This window comes from Pseudorasbora parva, chromosome 13 (genome assembly GCF_024679245.1).
Source record: "Pseudorasbora parva isolate DD20220531a chromosome 13, ASM2467924v1, whole genome shotgun sequence".
Lineage (NCBI taxonomy): Eukaryota > Metazoa > Chordata > Actinopteri > Cypriniformes > Gobionidae > Pseudorasbora > Pseudorasbora parva.
In genome coordinates, this window is record NC_090184.1 from 23,096,396 (window position 1) to 23,116,997 (window position 20,602).

General features: G+C 37.3%; 1 protein-coding gene across 3 annotated transcripts; it reads left to right on the forward strand.

The window, feature by feature from the left end:
* The first annotated feature begins 612 nt into the window (after positions 1-612).
* si:dkey-164f24.2 (uncharacterized protein LOC566607 homolog) lies at positions 613-18,802 on the forward strand. 3 transcript variants are annotated; one of them, XM_067413507.1, is made up of 12 exons: positions 617-839; positions 3,008-3,349; positions 7,789-7,836; positions 10,465-10,500; positions 11,721-12,026; positions 12,282-12,332; positions 13,959-14,036; positions 14,162-14,254; positions 14,365-14,472; positions 16,216-16,260; positions 16,369-16,459; positions 16,569-16,868. In XM_067413507.1, the coding sequence occupies exons 1-11, from the start codon at positions 795-797 to the stop codon at positions 16,447-16,449; spliced, it is 1,233 nt and encodes a 410-aa protein (XP_067269608.1). In that variant the 5' UTR covers positions 617-794; the 3' UTR covers positions 16,450-16,459; positions 16,569-16,868. The 3 variants fall into 3 exon arrangements, with proteins under 3 accessions (XP_067269610.1, XP_067269608.1, XP_067269609.1); XM_067413509.1 differs by lacking the exon at positions 11,721-12,026 and having other exon boundaries at positions 613-839; positions 16,569-18,802; XM_067413508.1 differs by lacking the exon at positions 16,216-16,260 and having other exon boundaries at positions 618-839.
* Positions 18,803-20,602: the final 1,800 nt, after the last annotated feature.

Sequence of the window (20,602 nt, forward strand, 5' to 3'; positions counted from 1 at the left end):
GACTTGGCCTCCAAATTCCCCAGATCTCAATCCAATCAAGAATCTGTGGGATGTGCTGAACAAACAAGTCTGATCTATGGAGGACTTCCTCAACCAAACTCTAACCCAAAGTACATGTGGTCAATTAAGTACTACAATATATAATTACACTGTAACAATGAAACCATAAAGTGAAATATTATATTAAATAAAATATTTTACAGTGTTCTGTTACATACACACAATAATAATATATTATGTGATGCATAATTACATGCAATAGTGTAGTCATGCATTACTGAGTGATTAATTACTATAAGTAATTTAATTACAGTTTATTCTGATGTAATTGCATTAAATAGCCTACTATATAGACTACAGAGCAATTTTATACTAAATTAATTTAACATAATGTTTAATATGTTATGTTTCTACTTAAAACATGTAGGCTATACGTAATTAGGCTACTAAGAAGAACCCCTAAAATAAAGTCCAGCCGAGTAGCTTTAAAAAAGTGATTTGTGCTGTCGGAACGGAGTTGCAAGAAATGTTACGCAACCTTGCAAAGAGTGGGGTCTGCCTACTTCATGTCATGATGATCATGAAGACTGATGTCGAGGTGCGTGGACTTCCCCCTACAGGCAGACACAGAGATGAAAACATCAACGCGCCTTTAAATAGAACCATATTGTGATTCTGACTGCTGTTATCTGACTGCAAGAGCGGCGACGGATCCGCTCGTCATCAGTGCCTCACTTCGCGACCGAAAAAATACACTTTATATTCTTTCACACAGTATATTCTATTTAGTAAACATGCCTAGCAAGAGAAAGAAGAACAAGCGCCGAATGAGAAGAGTGGTAAGTAGCCTAAATTTACTCTCACGCTTGTTTTTATGAAGATTCAGTACCTATCCTGCAAACAATTATTTTATTTTTAAATCTTCCAAACTTATCCCTGCCTCTTTAGTTTTCTAGTTTGATCTGACCGATTTACACAATGTTTTAAATTGTGGAATAATACATTTTTAGAATAGACTCTATTAATGTTGTTTATTTAGCATTTATTGCTATAAATCTCATATTAGAGTTGCAGTAAGCTCTCGCCATAGGTTTATACTATCTGTTTTCAGATGAAGAATTGGTTGATTTTATCTGACATTATGTTACTTTAAGTTGATTATTTTGAACTGCTGATAAAAGCACACGAGCGGCATCTAGTAGGTTAGGGGGTGTGTCCCATTTGGGCACTTTGTTCTATCCCTAATAATTGATGGATGGATGGATGGATGGATGGATGGATGGATGGATGGATGGATGGATGGATGGATGGATGGATGGATGGATGGATAGATAGATAGATAGATAGATAGATAGATAGATAGATAGATAGATAGATAGATAGATAGATAGATAGATATTAATATGCATATTGACCTGAAAATTGTGTCTTTTGGCATAACTCTGGCAGCCCTAAAAAACGACATAATTTAAAACTAGAAAACTATGGAAAAAAAATCTGGATTATGTGTATTAGAATAATCATTGTACATTTGCCTGATAATAATAATAACACCAGAATCTCAGTTTTTGGATTTCCCATTATTGGTTTGTTTTAAAGCCCTTTTTTATTTCATCTTCCTTTGCACAAACTTACCTTTTGACCCCACCCCCAAAGACTTGTATGGACTTTGTTGATTTTGGCATATCCTTTGGGCCAGTCTGATTCCAAACATGGTTGAGGCCACATTCCTAAAGAGGCAGTTGGTCCAGAGACCACTAGATTTATTTTATTTTATAATTATTATTATTATTTTTTATTTTTTGTTATTGCAGGTTTTGTTTATAACGGTCCCATTATAAATTATTAATAAGTGTATTTTTGAAAAGTGATTTAGTCTACATTTTGTCTTTGCAAAGGAATGTTGCACAGTATTGACCGTGCCTCACGGCTCTAAGACATATTTGTCCTCTGTGACCAAATGAAATACACACAGTTTGTGCATCTGAACACTGTACTCTTTGTTTGAAATTTACAGCAGTTTTTTTTAAGTACATATCGTTAAAATCTCACCCTTTTCATTCTGCTCAGCTGAACATACCCCCTGAATGCTCAGTTGCTTTCCCAAAACCCTGGCATGCAGTCATATCAACAGAACTGCCTTTCGCACAAGTACAGAAATAGAGGGGTATCTATTATCTCTCTAGCTGTTAAGCCCCCCAGATACAGCTGGTCCTAAACAGGGCACATTTCACTGTCTCTAATCATCCTGGTAAAATAAGAAATGGTGAGTACTGGGGGGTGAGTGCATTCCAACACTCTGTTTGTTGCTTACCAGCACTTTAAAACTGAAGAAAGATCTTTTTAAAGTCAGCTGCCAGAGCCAATTAACTCCATTTTTGCAGCTGTGGGCTCATGCACATGCATCTTTCAGATTTTTCCTGTTTATGTAAGAATGAACAACCTTCTCTGTTCCCCCAAACGCCATACCATTTATTGTGTTATGATGGCCTGTTTCATGGACTTTGGCCCAAGTTTCGCCTGATTTGGCTTTGTCAGTGCTGATGCTGATCTTCACACATGGTTGCATAATTTGGCCTTAACTGTGCTGGCAACTGTACACCCCATACGTGCACAATGAGAGCTTAAATTCTTTTGAGGTCTATGCAAACCGCACTGGCCGGCTCCTGCTTTTGGATAATGAAGCTGTGAGTGTGATTATAATGCGATTATGGTTCCATTATGATGTGATTAGCATTTTTGTCTGTTCTGTTTAGCCCCATCCAGAGCTCCGAGGGGTGCTGACTCTTCCAACTCGCTTGACTAGACATGTCTGAATCAATTGGATTCAGCCATTTTTTGCCATTAGACGGCCAACTTTTGTTAACTTATGTAAGCTCTCAGTGAATTCCTTAAACCCCAACTAATATCATTATGTGGTCGACTGAAATAACGATAAAAAATAAATAGGTTCTGATTTCAAATCCATTTCAGAAGTATTTCTCATTCTTTCATTTGTTTTGAGCAGCAGGCCCAGAGAAGGGCCCTGGAGGAGCAGTATTCCTCCTCTGGAAAGGGAGCCCCAGGAGTGTGTGCTGTCTCTGCCCCAGTTCCTGCACGGGTTCCGGTTGCTAAAACTCCAGAGTGTCCTGTTTCGGTTCCAATTCCCCTGGCGGTGATCGCTCCAGTTGATGTTCCCTCCGAAGTTCCTCCTGCAGAACCGGTCGTGCTAGAGGTCCCAGTAACGGAGGCTGCCAAAGACAAAGAGGTGAAAGCTGCAGAGGACCTAGAACAAAGCCTAGTGGAACCCCCAGCAGAAGACCCAGCTGTGATTGAGGAAGATGAAACTGTCACCGTTCCAGTATTAGAGGTAATGTGAGCCGCCTTTTTTAAGGTCAATTTGATAATTATCGAGTGCACACAGAAATTTGTAGGAATTATCAATCATTACAGTGGACTCGAGTCTGTATTTCATCATACTGTTGTGACCAATATAAAAGTATGGGCTTGACAGAAATGGCTTCTTGTAGCCAGGATGGTAGATGGGGGTGTGTTCACGTATGCAATGTAGGAGTGTAATATTTTAGTAAGTGAACATTGTGTACAGTGTACATGCCTGGAGCCAGAGCAGACTGTTCCGAACTGCTGTTTTATTGAAAACGATAGCTCAAGCTTTCCTGAATGTTCCACCCTTTTTAGGAACAGTATTTAGAAATGTTGTCATGGAACAGCAGTAGGATTTTATCTGGTGGCCTGTGTTGAATATTTGAGATAAGACATCCACACATACTTTGTCTGTAGAGACTGTATGTGAGCAGAGCCGCTGATAGGGGGTGACGTGGGGGGAACAACTGGACCTTTTGTCCTGGGCCCAGGCTTTGGGGGGGAAGGGGGCTGTAAAGCAATTGTCATTTCAACTGAAGGGGACAAGGGAACACGATTCAACCAATGAAACCGCGGAAAGTAATAGCGCTGAGTGGAATGATGATAACGTTTTTATACCAAGCCCAACAATTGCTCACTGAGCGTAAAGGTGCGGCCACATTTACCGTGAATTTCCGTAAACAAAATCCAGTCGTTTCAACTCGTTCAGGAATTTCGCATGGGGGCAAAATATTTCATATATTCTATATATGAAATAAATACATTATATTAATATATGTTTGATGTATTAAATTTATTATTTTAATGTGCATTATCAACATGTTTACTTATAAGTTAAGCATGTTCGGCTTAACATGTCTCTACTTTCTGTGTTGCGGCTGTGATGGCTCACATCAGAAGTCTGTTTTTTTTAACGTTATTGTTCATACATATACACATAAACACAAGCTGGCACTCTCCCCGAACGATACCATAATATAGTCACTCCTCAACCTCCTGTGCCTCACCCTCCCTCCTGTTTTTTGAAGAGAGGCCAAGCCCTTAAAGCCCACCCTTCTTTTCCTGTGAGCTCTGCTTCAGCCTCTCCTCTCCCTTCACAGACATCACAAGTGCTTGGGTTGGACATCCACACACTGAGAGTGGCAAGGGGCAGGGCGAGTGAGAAAGTCGCATACCCCTGCAGTGAGTGTCAGGTTGAGGGCTGATTTTTTACTGGAGTGTCAGGTCTGTGTCGCCATGGGGCTCATTCTCAGTTGGCTTCGAGGCCCTCGGGAGCCCGCTGACTTGCTGGATGTCTCTGTGGAAACGCAGGTGAGCTCTCACCTCAGTGGACGAAGGCTAGTTGAAGGGGTTTAGCTGATGGAGAAAGAACGTTTTGTACTGTCTGTGTGCCCCCCTCCCCCTCCCCCTTTTTTATCTTTGTATTTGCGTAGGCGTTGCATTGGCTAGTGGGTTAGACATTGTGGAGGAGGAGCTTACATTTTTAATGAATTTTTTTTCAACGTTTTTTTTTATGGATGCACATAGGTGGGTGGAGACGTGGAATGTGCTTACTAGGTTGGGTACATGGCCTAGTCATGCATGCTAATGAGGGGTTGTGGCACGTTTGACTTATTTGTTGTTAAATTTGAACTGTAAAAGCAATTTTTTGAGTTATTAATAATTGCCATTGTTTTGTTTATTTGTTATTTAATCATTTAAAGAAAGCGAATGTGAAGGATATGTGACTGAGGGCTCATTTATAACCACATGCACGTGCTCAGCTCTGAGAAGGCACAGGGGCCAACAAAATCTCCTTTGTCTCATTTAACAACAATCTTTGTGACAACTGTTGTATGTGTTACTGTGTAAGTCTTTGTGTGGTTTACACAATACTTTTTTAAGTTAAATGTCTTTTGCAGATAGGGAATCTATGATGTAAGCATACATTAAACAGAATTTTGTAATGCTTTAACATGGTTATTATAGTTTTGAATACATTTCAGTTTTATTAATCCAGTTTAGTTTTAGTTTTTTCACTGTCACTGTTGGATTTATTGTTTTTTTCATAGTTTTCTAGTTTTAAATGGTCTGCCAGAGTTATGCCAACTTGTATATTTCTAAAATGTTTAATGGCGTAAAACATTCTCAGCGGAGTCTAGTGTTATTGCTCTCTAGTGGCATTTTCATGCACATTACATTTTTATGTATGTAAGTTTTATGTAAGTTGAGTTATGCATTTTTGTTTTTGTATACATAAATATGTATATATATATATATATATATATATATATATATATATATATATATATATATATATATATATTACTCACTTGCATTTAGTTATGTATTAGTGTACATTTATTTTAGTTTTATTTTGTTTTCATTAATACACTGTGCTCTATTTCTCTGTGTTTACATGAAATATATCATATGTGAAATATTTTAAACTATATAGAACACTTTTTGTGTATGAATTAAATGTTTGTGATGTCTTTGAAATACAAATGCTTTAATTTTCATCCATTTTTGCTCATCGTCCTACAATTTTAGATAGTCTCATTACAACCGTAAAGGGGCTTTACCGCTGGCAAAAGGGGCTTTCAATAAAACTATTCTGCCTACACAGTAGAAAGTGGGGGAAAAAATCAGTGCTGACTAGAGAAAACAGAAAAAAAGCTTTTTGTCAAATGGGTAGGAAAACTTAAAACCCCATGTACATTGCATGTTGCGTGCAAGGCCACTCCCACCACCAGTCGGATATGGATACGCTTACGAGAGTCAAATACTGCCTTGCTTTAGTAGGGAATGCTTCTTAGCAAACTTTTAGTCATAATGGTGTCGACTTTTATTGTTCCCGGGTGCAAGTATTCAAAGAGTAAACATTTAGCGGGAGTGAGTATCCTTCCATTGAAGAATCCAGTATGTTGTAGAAGTGGATAAAGGCTGCAAAGAATCATAAATAAAGAACTGGATGACTATAAAATGAGTGTTTTATGCCAAAATGAAGAGATTTAAACAGAAAGAAACTGCAGTAAGCAAAACTATGTAAACTACCGACATTGTAACAATACAAAGAGGGTCGCAAATCTGCAAAGTTACACTTTAAGTGAGGTCCACCGAAAAGAGAATCTTAAAGGCATAGTTCACCCAAAAATGAAAATGTTTATCTGCTTACCACCAGGGCATCCAAGATATAGGTGACTTTGTTTCTTCAGTAGAACACAAATTAAGACTTTTAACAACCGTTGCAGTCTGTCAGTCGTTTAATATGTGAATGGTAGCAAAATCAATGAGAGTAAAAAAAAAAAACAGTTTAAAATAATTGAATCCAAATTAAACACTGCGGATAGTGATGACACATTGATGTCTTAAGACAAGAACAATTTGTATGTCTTAAAACCACAAACAGTTTTTATATCATTCTTTAAATCATCACTTCCAGTGAGTGAGGTCTGGACACGTAAACTACGCCAGATCTTGTACAGACCTTACTCATCGGAAGTGATGGCACACTCAAGGCTGTTGGACAAAAAAATTATATAAATACTGTTTGGTTTCTCACACTAACTGACCGATTTGTGTCTTAAGACATCAATGTGTCACCATGAGCCTCATGGTTTAATATGGATTTGTCTGCATGTTTTTTTTTTTTTACTTGTTTTTTTTTTTATTGTTATTTTTGTTACCATCCACATGTATTATATGCATTATATTTTTAAACTATCCCTTTAATTTCTGTATGCTACATATGGAAGTCATACAAGGAAGAAAAAAAAAGTTAGGACTTATTATCTCTTAAGATTAGCCTTTTATAACATAAGTATGCCCTTTATTTTTATGTCATAAATATTCCTTTATTATGTCAAAATGTAAGATTCACCAAAGCATGACTTTTTTTTTTCTTATAGGAAATTGGTTTCCATATATACATGCACTGTACTTTTGCTTACGTTTTAAAATCAAAACTCTCAGAACAGTCTGGCACACTTTATTTCTTAAATTAGCCCTGGAAGATTTTGTACTGCTCCCACAGGGGGCGTTTGGAGCACTTCTGGAAGTGCAGTGAGAAGGCCATGTACTTACAAATGTTCTGTACTCTTTGAAGAAACTGGCAAAGTAATGTAGAGTGCATCAATATTAAATCTTACTCAATATTTCAACAACACCACATATGCTGTACTCATATGTTACACTTTGCTCTGCGGTGAACATGCATAATTAACATTTAGCATTGCAAATTTTCCCTGTTTCTCACCATATGGTAGTGTTACTTTGTCTAAACCTAATTTTTAGTTAGACAGAGTCTTATTGGCATGGTGAAACTGACATTGTACAATGCGTAAAGTATTATTATTAAGTGTTATAGTTTAAGATACTTTAATGCAGACTTAAACTTTAGTGTGACGTGGATCTTTATATTTTGTGCTTTACTGTCTTTTTCAGACCATATCATCTATAGATGAGCCAGTCTCCATCCCTGCCGAATCCGAGGTATGGTAATATGCTATATCCCATCAGTCCTCAGCAATTCACCACTGTATATCTATCAACACCCTTGCCTTTGGCTATAGGCACTAATGGGCCAGTAAATGTGTTTTTCTTAATTACCAGGCCTCCGGCGCCACACCTTTCCTTTCAGAGTGCATTTATGTGCTTTTTCTTATAACTTTGCTTTATGAGTTGTAAAGAAAACGTATTAACCCCAACTTCTTTTTTTTTTCTTTTTTTTTTTTTTCTTTTTTTTTTTAAACTAACAAATATACTAGCTTTACACAAATATTTCATATATAATGCAGACATACAAACCTAATTCCAAAAAAGTTGGGACACTGCACAATTTGTGAATGAAAAAGGAATGCAATAATTTACAAATCTCAAAAAAGTATATTTTCACAATAGACTATAGATAATATATCAAATGTTGAAAGTGAGACATTTTGAAATCTTGAAATATTAGCTCATTTTGGATTTCATGAGACCTACACATTCCAAAAAAGTTGGGACAGGTAAACTTTTAAGTTTAAGTTTAAGCTTGACGTCGACTAGTTGCTGGCCTATAGAGGGCGCAACAGGATAAACAATTTCCTGACACGCAGGCTCCTTTTTCAACAGTTAAAAATGACAAATAAATGCATACTCCGAGAGCTCTCCACAAGACACGTTTGATTATACCATCTGGATGCTCAAAATTGATCGGGAGAATGCACACTTATTGTACCCCTAAGTTAATCATCAAGCTAAACTAATGCGTGCTGCATTGCAACACACACATAGCCGATCGCACATCACGTGGAGATCACGCACGCCTCACACACTACTACCATTCAGTAGCGCAGAAATGTATCAACACTGTTCTGTGATCTATCAGTAAAATAGCTTAGAAACTGAAAAGTTCTAGCATATATTTCTTGATAACTAAAACTCACAGCTTCACTATTGGTAGAGAGACGCTGGCAGGTAGAATTAATTCACATGCAATCACTCACTAATGCATTCATATACATGTCATCTTTATTGTGCTGCTTTATCTGTATCTTATTCAGAACGAGCATTAATCTGTGAGAAATATAACGACCGTAAGACAAAATAACTGATACAAAAGCTGTTATGTAGGACCAATAACCTTATGGGCAGTGCTGTGTCATATGCCATAGCTGTCCTGAGCACAAGAAGACCCGCGTTTGCGTCTCAGCACGAGGCTCAGGCTTATTTGTTCATTAATGACGTCATCAGTGACTAGTTGAATTTGACTTGACTTTCATCACATAAATGTCGACTTTAAAAAAATGGAAGTCGTTCAACCCCTAGTAGCAATAAGAGGCCGGAAAAGTTAAATGTACATATAAGGAACAGCTGGAGGACCAATTTGCAACTTATTAAGTCAATTGGCAACGTGATTGGGTATAAAAAGTGTCCCTGAGAAGTCAAGATGAGCAGAGGATAACCAATTCCCCCAATGCTGCGGTAAAAAATAGTGGAGCAATATCAGAAAGGAGTTTCTCAGAGAAAAAATGCAAAGAGTTTAAAGTTCTCTACAGTGCTTTATATCATTCAAAGATTCAAGAATCTGGAACAATCTCTGTGTGTAAGGGTCAAGGCCAGAAAACCATACTGGATGCTCGTGATCTTCGGGCCCTTAGAAGGCACTGCATCACATACAGGAATGCTACTGTAATCGAAATCACAACATGAGCTCAGGAATACTTTCAGAAAACATTGTTGGTGAACACAATCCACCGTGACATTCGCCGTTGCCGGTTAAAACTCTGTATAGGTGAAAAAAAAGCCATATCTAAACATGATCCAGAAGCGCAGCCATCTTCTCTGGACCAAGGCTCATTTAAAATGGACTGTGGCAAAGTGGAAAACTGTTCTGTGGTTTGACGAATCAAAATTTGAATTTCTTTTTGGAAAACTGGGATGCCATGTCATCCGGACAAGAGGACAAGGACAACCCAAGTTGTTATCAGCACTCCATTCAGAAGCATGCATCTCTGATGGTATGGGTTGGCATGAGTGCGTATGGCATCAATGCTGAAAGGTATATCCAAGAACTGCATAAATTAGAACATCATGGCTGCATAGATGAAGGATCCAGGTACTGGAATGGCCAGCCTGCAGTCCAGATCTTTCACGCATAGAAAACATTTGGTGCATCATAAAGAGGAAGATGCGACAAAGAAGACCTAAGACAGTTGAGCAACTAGAAGCCTGTGTTAGACAAGAATGGGACAACATTCCTATTCCAAAACTTGAGCCACTTGTCTCCTAAGTCCCCAGACTGTTATAAAAAGAAGAGGGGATGCCACACAGTGGTAAACTTGTCCTAACTTTTTTGAGATGTGTTAATGCCATGAAATTTAAAATCAACTTTTTTTCTCTTTAAAATTATACATTTTCTCAGTTTAAACATTTGATGTCATCTATTTTGTATTCTGAATAAAATATTGAAATTTGAAACTCCCACATCATTGCATTCTGTTTTTATTCACAATTTGTACAGTGTCCCAACTTTTTTGGAATCAGGTTTGTATATGAGGCTTTGTACTGGGTGAGAAATTACAAAGGAGTTTGAACTCTTTTTTTAACTGTAACCTTTTCAAAATATGCTATTCACAGATCCAGTTTGAGGACACTACACCTGTCACCACAGAGGTAAATATATATTGTGTATATATATATATATATATATATATATATATATATATATATATATATATATATATATATATATATATATATATATATTGGTTTCATACTATATTTTTTGACTACCACAACGCAAAATTAAAACATTCCTTTATTAACTAAATATCATTAAATCAACAGAAATGCTTACAAGATTGTAAGTGCTATGCAAAATACATTTCTGTTATGTTCAGCAAATTGCTCTACTGTTTGGGGTCAGTGAGATTTTTATTTTAAATAAATTAATACTTTTATTCAGCACAAATGTGTTAAATTGATGAATTAATTAAGAGTAAAGACAGATTGATCTATTTAAAATCTATTTAACCCTTGTTCATCCTTATGGACATTTTTCCTTTTCAGTTTTGTTTTTTTTGAGAACTTTGTCTGTGGTAATGCTAACTGCATACAATTTGCCACAGGTGTGTATTTTTATTGGAATTTTAATATTTAACCTTTTCCTTAAAAACAATATTTTGCACTAGGTACACAAAATACTCACACTCAGGCCCTTTTGGACAAAAATGTCCACATTGAAACCCATTAAAACTGCTATTTTTAATCCCGTTGCCATTTAACTATAAAAATGATGCAATCTTTGTTAATAGGTTTTTATTCTGTTGGCAAAGCATCAAAACTTAAATTTTTACTATTTTTTTTTCAGGTTTGGCATATAAAGCAAATACTCACTTTATTCCTGTTTTTTGTTTATTAAACAAAACTTCTATAACTTTTTTTTTGTTTCACTTTTTTTACTTCAACAATAATCTGCAATAAGTCTGCACTGTAAGAATAATAAGTCTGTGCTCCCAAGATCAATTTTTTATGACAGTTTTTTGACATGGAAATTTTTGTCCTCTCTGAACCTATGTGTAACTTTTTTAAATTGATGCACAGGGGTTAAAATAAAATAAACAATAATAAGAAATGTTTCTTAAGAACCAAATTAGCATAAAATATTTTAAATTGTAATATTTCGAAATATTACTGTTTTTGCAGTTTTTTATCACATAAAATCAGTCTTAATAAGCATAAAATGTATATTTTTTTAAATACTTGAATGGTAGGGTCAAACCTTGATGTATTGTAACATTTAAAGCCTAGGAACTGCAAAAATATGAACAGTGTGCTTCTTTGTACATTATGTATTGCATGTTTTCTTGTCTTAATATGATGTTCTGGTACAGACGCATGTTTTAGCTCAGCTTGTCGAGACGATTGACAATCAGTGTGAAGTTGAAGGTGAGCTTCCTACTAAGGATCCTGTGGAAGAGGTGCCAGTGCCAGAGAAGTCGGTGACTCCAGCTGACACTGTTGCTGCAGTTGAAACTGTGACAGAAACAGCAGTCACCGAAGTTGAGCCTGTTGTCAACGCCGCAGTGGAAGTCGACGGGCATGTTGTCGGGGTCCTGGGAGAGCCTGCCATCGAATCCGAAGCCATAACTGTTGAAACTGAGCCTGTTGAAGTCCACAGAGTCACTGAAGTCAAGGAGGTGCCTGACACAATACATCTTCATGGCACATTGCAATGGACTCTTTGCATGAGTGTATTTGCATGCACAACAGGTGACTTTGTCTTGTCCATTCTGTGCACTTGTTTGGATAATTGGGCATGACACGAGCCTCACTCTTCCCATTCTTTTGTTCATTCCCATGGATAGTTCGGTCCATGTTTTTAAATCACACTAAACTATAGTGCTAGCAAATACGATTTAACAAAAAATATGATTTCCCCTCCTTTCCTACAGGATGTACATGCAGAGCCAAAGCCAGAACCAAATCCATTTGAGATCACAGTGGTACGTTCTTTTGATTTGATTGTAGCAGTCTACATTTATGTTTTATTTATAGCAGACATGAGGCGGGCAAAAGTCCAGTAACATAAGGAACAGTCCAGGCAAACAAAACAGAACAAAAATTCAAAAGAAGCAACAAAAAAGGTACAATGGTCATTAAAAACAATCAAAACAGTACCCACTGAATGCAGGTACAAACAGGAAGTAGGCATAGAAGAAAATGGTACATGATCAGTATTCGGGAGAGGGCGGCCTCTGGTGGCCAGCTGAATGTCGCTTGAAAGTCTGCAACATACTCCCCAAGAAAAGAGAAAAAAGTTCTCGCTTCCAGGCCTGCAAGAACAAAAATGACGCCATTTTGTTCTCGCAGCTTGTTCTCGACACATCGTCTGAGCAGAACTTTTTTTCTTGCGGATGTCCGAGAACTATCGTGTGATTGGTCATACATTTAAAGTGGGCGTGCTTAATGCGGAGAAATGCAGATGATCGGCACCCGTTTTTTTTTTTTGTAGTATATACTGCCAAGAACAAACTTGGTTCTTGTTCTTGCCACCTAGAGAAAACAAACAAATTTCTTTGTTCTTGCAGAGTATGTTCCAAGCTTAAACCTGTACACTTCTTACTCAGTATTTTTGTCTTGTTTTCTAGTACAAATATCCAAAGACCCATTCATACCAAGGACAATAGCTATAATGATAAATGATAGTTCTAATAATTGTTCTATATATGAAAGAATAGCAGAGTCAGTCCACACAATAACTGAAATGTTGGAAACAATGGGTGCGTTAATCATTTCGCTATCTCCTGAGCTTGTGAATCAGCAGGTGTACACTAATTCAGGCACTGGTAAGGACAGTAAAGGACTCCGACTCACTACACATTGGGGCACTGATGACTCTATTTCTCTAAATCCTCATTGTACAACATCATTACTGGTATTTATGAACAAAAGCAGAGATTATATCTTTCTAAAATACTTTGCTTCTTACATATACATACAGCATTTCAGCCGTATATAAATGATAAATGTCAGCTAGATTGTGTTCATCACCTGTGTAAAAGTATCTTGAATATATATTTCTACTGGAATTTCTACTTTTTTTATATATTTTCTTTTTTATTAGGGATTTCTTTCTTCTTTGGAACATAAGCAAAGATGTATCTCAGTGTTTTTGTCTGCATAGGGATAGTGTTGTTTTGGACCCCACTGACTTTCACTGTATGGGCAAAATGCAGCTAAAACATTCTACAATATATCTTAATTTTCAGTCATACCTGTATAACTTTCTTTCTTTTGTGGAACAGAAACGCAGATGTATCTCAATGTTTGTCTATACAGTGAAAGTCAAAGAGGACTTATGTTTTTTTGGACCACATTGACTTTTACTGAATGGACAAAAATAGACATTCTTCAAAAACGTTCTTCTGAAGCATCTTACTTTGCGTTCTGCAGAAGAAAGTCACTTATTCAGGTTTGGAACAACATGAGGACGAATAATAAGGCCAGATTTTTTTTATTTTTGTGTGAACCTTTCAGAAAGTAAAATGTTCCTTTGTAGTGATGAAGAATTCACTTCAATAACATTTGTGATGCACGCCAAGGGAAATAACATGCATTCCTTTTATTAGGAAGCTGCAGTAACTACAGAAGCTTTAGTGGAACCAGAGCCAGAGCAGCAGCAGACAATCCTATTGGAGGAACCTACGGTATACTTTTTCTTTTTATTAGCTTCTTTTGTGGGATCATCTCAAGCATTTCTGTTCAGAATCCTTTTAGATTGAAGTTTAATTTTAAACATGGTCTTTTGCCCTCGGGTTTTCACATGCTGAAGCCTTCGGTTGAGTCCACCAGTGACCCCATCGTTGAAGAATTAGTTGTGACCGAGTCAGTCGTATCTGTTGTCACAACTGTTACAGAGGAACAGGTGAGCAGTTGGACTGAGAAAGGAGACACACCTACAATGTGCACATCAGGCATTAAATCCTATTAGCTACTTGGATTGATTTGAATAGAAAATATGGCCTTTTTCCATAGATTCCTGAAACAAAAACAAATGCACCCAAGGTTCCATCAGAGACACTGGTAGAAACGATTCCTGCTGCGGAGCCTCTGCCTGTGCCTGAAGCAAAAGAGATTATACAAGTGAGCTTTTAATTATAAAATGATTAACATGACTACACACACACAGATCCATACATACTGTACATACAGTTTGAAACTGTAAAAAAAAATTCAAGCAAAAATATTGTGAAATATTATTACAATTTAGAATAGCTTTTCTATTTGAATACATTTTAAAATGTAATTATTCATGTGATGGCAAAGCTACATTTTCAGCATCATTACCAGTATCAATGAATGATCATTCAAATATGCTTATTTGCTGCTCAATAAACATTTCTTATTATTAGCAAATAGTAATGTTGAAAGTGGTTGTGCTGCTTAATATTTTTGGGAAACCCGTGATAGTTTTAGTTTCAGGATGAGTAGTTCAAAAGAACAGCATTTATATGAAATGGAAATCTTCTGTGACAATTTTTTTTACTGTCACTTTTGATCAGTTTAATGTATCCTTGCTATATGGGATGGGACAAAATATAACTATATCAGTGTCCTTCTCCATGCAATACGAGAACCGATACACTGGCACTAAATATTTATATTTTAATTAATAAGATAAGGCACTCTAAATAGATTTCTTTCTCCCTGCGTCGCTATTTCATTGCTCCTCGAGGTTACACTCAACACATGAATAAGGGAAACCTGAATGTAAGTTAAAGGCACAATATGTAGTTTTTCGCTACTAGAGGTCGACCTTTTCAAAACAGAGATTGAGCACGCGATCTTGCGAGATGTCTTCTTGACCTCATAGCCGGTCTAAAAAAGAATCACTAGCGGGCAGATATCATGTTCATGGATGAGATTATTAACGTTACTGATAATGTAAATACACAAGTCAACAGAATATATAACACTGTTCTAGTGGTTTTTGGATATTTTAATACAAAAATCTTACATATGTGCCTTTAACTAGCCTAAGAAAAGTAGTTTTTAACAGGATGTCGGAAGGCAGTGATTAAAATAATGGATGCCCTAGCTACATTTAATTCCAAAGTCTGGAAAACCTGCACTTAACCTTTTCACAGGCATGTTTGTTTTCATAGTTAGACAGATTGTGATGTATCATTATAGAACTTATCGCAAAATTGCTGTCTCATGATATTATCCGTATCATGAGCCATATAACGTGTATCGTATTGTGAGGTACCCTGTGATTCCTACCCCTAATCCTTGCTGAATAAAAGTATTAAAGGTGCACTATGTAGGATTTTTGCAGTAAAATATAAAAAAAAACACCAGGCCAGTGTTATATATTTTGTCACTTGAGTTCTTACAATATCCCAAATGTTTCCACCTATTTGTACATTTTGAGAAAATTGATATTTTAACCAAGGTACCTGGACGTCTGAGGGAGTCACCTGTCAATTGCGTCATATCTGCGTTACCAGTTTTATTTGGCAGAAACGCTTTACTCTTAGCAGTGTGAACAAGTGTCACAGCAGCGCTGAGCGAACGCACAGAGTAACGTCATAACATTTTAAACACACTTAAATGTATCTAATATGATAAACAGAGTTGCGTTATCTCATACTCATGACCGGAAAAGCGGGAATGGCGCTGTGTCCCGTCATAATAAAACTCCTGCTGCTCGCGAGCTGTAACAATCGCTCCAGTGGCCTTGCTCAGCTTCCTCAACACTCGGTCCTGCTCTGCTTCATACTACAGTAACTTTAATAAACATGAAGATTACTATCCTGATTCTTTTGCCACTTAGTGTTCTCTGACTATAAAATTCAACAGAGAAATTATATTTATACATTTCAGGCTCAAGATGAATTTATGCCACAAGTAGAAACTGAAACCATAAAGGTATTTTTCCTTTTAAAATCTCTTTTTTTTTAATGAAATATGATGTTACCACCAACCCCACCAACAAATAGTATTTGTTTTAGTTAATGTTGTTTCTCATTTATATAGGACTTGGCAGTGACTGCTGGCCTAACTGTTGATGTCATCAATGGATGTCTGGGGGCTACCGAAGTTGCAATTGAAGGTTAAAGTAACTATGGTGAGGATGAGTAGCTCTTAAATAATTTGAATCAATTTAAACATTAACAAGTGAATAATGGTTCATGAGCCAAGGCAACCATAGAACACCTGTTGTCTTTGTTTTACAGTTGGCTGAAACATCATGAAACATTGCAAAGTGCCTTAATGTGCTGATCGTCACCTAAAATATGGCAAGGATGTGTGGCTGTTCTTCGCTGGTGGAGTTTTTTCCTAAACTTCTGATTAATATTCTTCATTATCCATATGTGTGTACAGTAGATGTGCAGGTGTTATACATTGCATACTTAGTAAAGTAAAATGGAAGGGTGTTGCAAACTTCTATGTTTTTACTTGGACCATTTTGTAAAGGGGAAAAAATACTAGCTGTATGTGTTTCATTTAATAAAACAATTGGAGTGCTTCCTCAATAGAGCACAATTTCATACTATACCATCACTACATCTTCTGTGCCCCCCTCAACCATTCACATGTGCCTTTCTCCAAATGATAAATAAATGGAGTTTGAGAAAATGCAGATATTTAATTCATATTCACCTATCGAAATCTTGACTTGGAAAGTAAAGCAAAACAACCCTTGACCTAATGAGGATGCATTAAGTTTATCTATCAGGGCAATCGATTTATTTTAAAGACACATTATCCTGTATATTTAAAGGTTAAGTAATGAATAAATAAATGGAATTGATTATTTAAGGTAAATTAATGGAAACTGCCCATTTATAAGAGTAATATCCTGTAATAACCACATCCAAGACAAACTGCTTTCAGTTACAACTTTAGGTTACACTTTATTTTAAGGTGTCTTACAGTGTAATTATATATACTACTAAGTAACAACATGTAGCTACTTCCTATAGGGTTAGGATAGGATTAGGGTTTGGCTGAAGGTTAGCTGCATGTAATTATCTATTGCATGTTATTACTAAGTAGGCCTACATGTAAAATATGTAAAGGACACTGTAAAATAAAGTGTTACCCAACTTCACTGTAAAGTTCTTTAAAAGTGTTTGTATCACAAGCAGCTTTTGCTCATACTCTCGGGCTCTGGAGTAAAGATGCAGCAAATGTAAATAAATTACAGGAACATTTTTTTTAATGCAGCAGTCGTTGTGCATCTGAAAAAAAATTGATTCTTCGAACAGAATTGAGTGAGAGTTGACTCGATTATGCAAGACATATTTGGACAACATGGGTGCGTCTCAATCTGCTCCCTAGTTCAGTTGTCAGGAGACTGATCAGGGAGTCGGCCCATTTACTTATGTCCTAATCAGTGCCCTGACTAGTGAACTAGGGAGCTGATTGAGATGCAGGGCATGTTACATGATTAGCAAACTTCTACATATCAATCAAGAATAAGTTGTAAGCGTTTACCGCACCCAAGTGTTTAGAAGTGCACAGATTTCTGTATCCTGAATCATTTCAGTCAGTCCGCATGGAATGAGGCACACTAAGGATGCTATACTGTTTAAACAAAAAAAAAGTCTCCAATTGAAAATTTTCTAGTGACTGATCACATCTTCATTTTTCAGTTGGCTGAATTGAAAAATATGTGAATTGATGCAATTTAATTCACAGAAATTCAATTCGGCCAACTGAAAAATTTAGATGTGATCAGTCACTTGAAAATGTTCAATTGGAGACCTGAAACGAACCAATCCAATTTCTTTAAAATTCTCCAACATTTATCTTCTGTCAGTGTTTGAACCTGACTCAGTCCATTGACTATGCCTTATTGCTGAGTGTCTCATTACTGTGGGATATGAGGATGTGAAACCCACAGCACCCACCATACCAGTGTCGTTGTGTCATTGCCGCCACAACAGAGCCTTTAGCCATCATGGCCACCATTTCATAACCCTCAGTAATCATGGCCTCCACATTAAAAACTTACAAAAGCTATTGTTATCCAATGTGGCGCATCCCCGAAAGAGGTTGGTCTGTACAGCTGAAAAATTGTTGCCGTGGTCTCAGCAATGCCAAGTCCGGTGTCTGATGTCTGATGGCCCAGAGTCTGTGATCCCAGTGCTTTCAAGTCTGGTGGTCCCAAGTAGAGTGGTCTCAAAAGTAATTTAGCCATTGTCTGTGCTTCCTGTGATGGCCACTGCCATCTTGTATGTTTGGGCCACACAGTGCTCTACAGCTCGTCCTGAGACATTGGCGCTGTCTGCTTCTGAGGTGGTGGCATCCGTTTCAGCTCATCACAAACACCATATCTGTTTGTGGAACCTCTGCCTGCCCTATTACGGCCATGGAGGCCGTCTCTGAAATCTTGGTCTGCCCTGTCATGGCCAAGCTGCTCCATGTGGTTCCTTTTTTTTCATGTGTTCATTGTCTCATGATATTAGTCCTTGTATTTGTAGCCCTCGTGTTCTCTAGCTTTGTTCTATGTTTATTGGTAAGCTATGTCCATGTCTGTTCTAGTCAAGTCATCATGTGACTCAACATTGTCAAATAAAATTGCACTTGGGTTCACTTCAACTCTGCTCGCCTTCAGGACATGCAGTACTTTAACTTTCAAAATGCATGGGTCCCACTTTATACTTGTTAAAATTAATGATTTGAAACAATGCACTCGTGTATTTACATTGTACTTGTAAATATCTGTATGTAATTACATTTGCAAGTTCATTTATTGAAATGTGTTGACCCCTCGCCTTACGTGTTTTCGAACTTTATGAAGCCAAGGACCCCTAAAATATGATCAACCTTTCATGAGGGATCCCGTTCCTAAGATCCATATATATTTTTATGTATAAAAACATTTAACCTGTTAGTAAAAATAGTAAGAATGACATTAAAGGTGCACTATGTACACTCTAAAAAATGCTGGGTTAAAAACAACCCAAGTTGGGTTGAAAATGCACCAACCCAACAATTGGGTTGTTTTAACCCAATGGTTGAGTTGTTTTAACCCAATGGTTGAGTTGTTTTAACCCAGTGGTTGGGTTAAATGTTGCTTAAGACAACCCAATTGCTGGGTAAGAACAACTCAACCATTGGGTTAAACAACCCAATTGTTGGGTTGGTGCATTTTCAACCCAACTTGGGTTGTTTTTAACCCAGCATTTTTTAGAGTGTAGTATTTTTGCAGTAAAATATCCAAAAACCACCAGGCCAGTGTTAAACTAAAATAGTCCAACTATTTGTAAATTGCTATTTTAACTAAGGAACGGGACGTTTCAGCATAGCGTCTGAGGAAGTTGCCTGTCAATTGCGTCATATCTGCGTTACCCTCGGTTTCGGGTTTTATTTGGCAGGAACGCTTTACTCTTAGCAGTGTGAACAAGTGAACGCACAGAGTAACGTCATTACATCATTTTAAACACACTTAAATGTATCTAATATAACAAACAGAGCTGCATTACCTCATAATCATAACCGGAAGAGCGGATCAGTGCAGGCGCCCGACGAATGTGTCACGTCCCGTCATAATAAAAGTCCCGGTGTTCGCCAGCCGTGTGTTTGTATAACAAATCGCTCCAGCGGCCATGCTCAGCTCCACAATACTCGGTCCTGCTCTGCTTCACACTACAGTAACGTTAATAACCGCATGCATGAATGTGATTTCTGCCCGAGTCCTATTTTCCACCGGCTGTGAGGTGAAGACATAGACAGTAAAAGAAATGGACAGAGCGATCCCATAGATGTCAACGGTGGAAAATGAGGTTAATTAGAGGCACTCACTTCCTTATGACTGAGCGAACTGTGCAGGCTTAGACGACTGCTTGACGACTTAGATGTGACGTAAGCAACCTGTCTGACAGCTGTAGGTCTTCGTGGAAAGTGAAATCTGAATCACGTTGTTTAAATATTTTCTCCCGTTGCTTTTGTCTTACTATGGGCTTCTCCCCATTCTTCCCCCTTGACTTTATCAGACTTTATGTCTCCACGTCCCCCGACAGTCTCATAGACAGTAAAAGATTACTTCTGAGCGTCTCCTCCTGTCTGTACGGCCATTCTCTACTGTGCGACACTCTTGGTTATGAGTGTCGTAACCACACTTTGGTTATGACGCTATCGTTAGCCTATTTTTACAAAAACAGCTTCTACGGGGCGATAGTGTAAGATACAAGGTAATGGAGCCTTTTATGCATTGTCGTGTTTCTTTATAAATAAAAAATGAAAAAATGGGAGTCTTTAA

What these genes read in the sequence shown, in the direction of transcription:
- si:dkey-164f24.2 (XM_067413507.1), top strand. Translation starts at nt 795, where the DNA reads ATGCCTAGCAAGAGAAAGAAGAACAAGCGCCGAATGAGAAGAGTG. An exon ending in AGCGCCGAATGAGAAGAGTG is followed by an intron (nt 840 to 3,007) that starts GTAAGTAGCCTA and finishes TGTTTTGAGCAG; the next exon opens with CAGGCCCAGAGAAGGGCCCT. An exon ending in CCATCCCTGCCGAATCCGAG is followed by an intron (nt 7,837 to 10,464) that starts GTATGGTAATAT and finishes TGCTATTCACAG; the next exon opens with ATCCAGTTTGAGGACACTAC.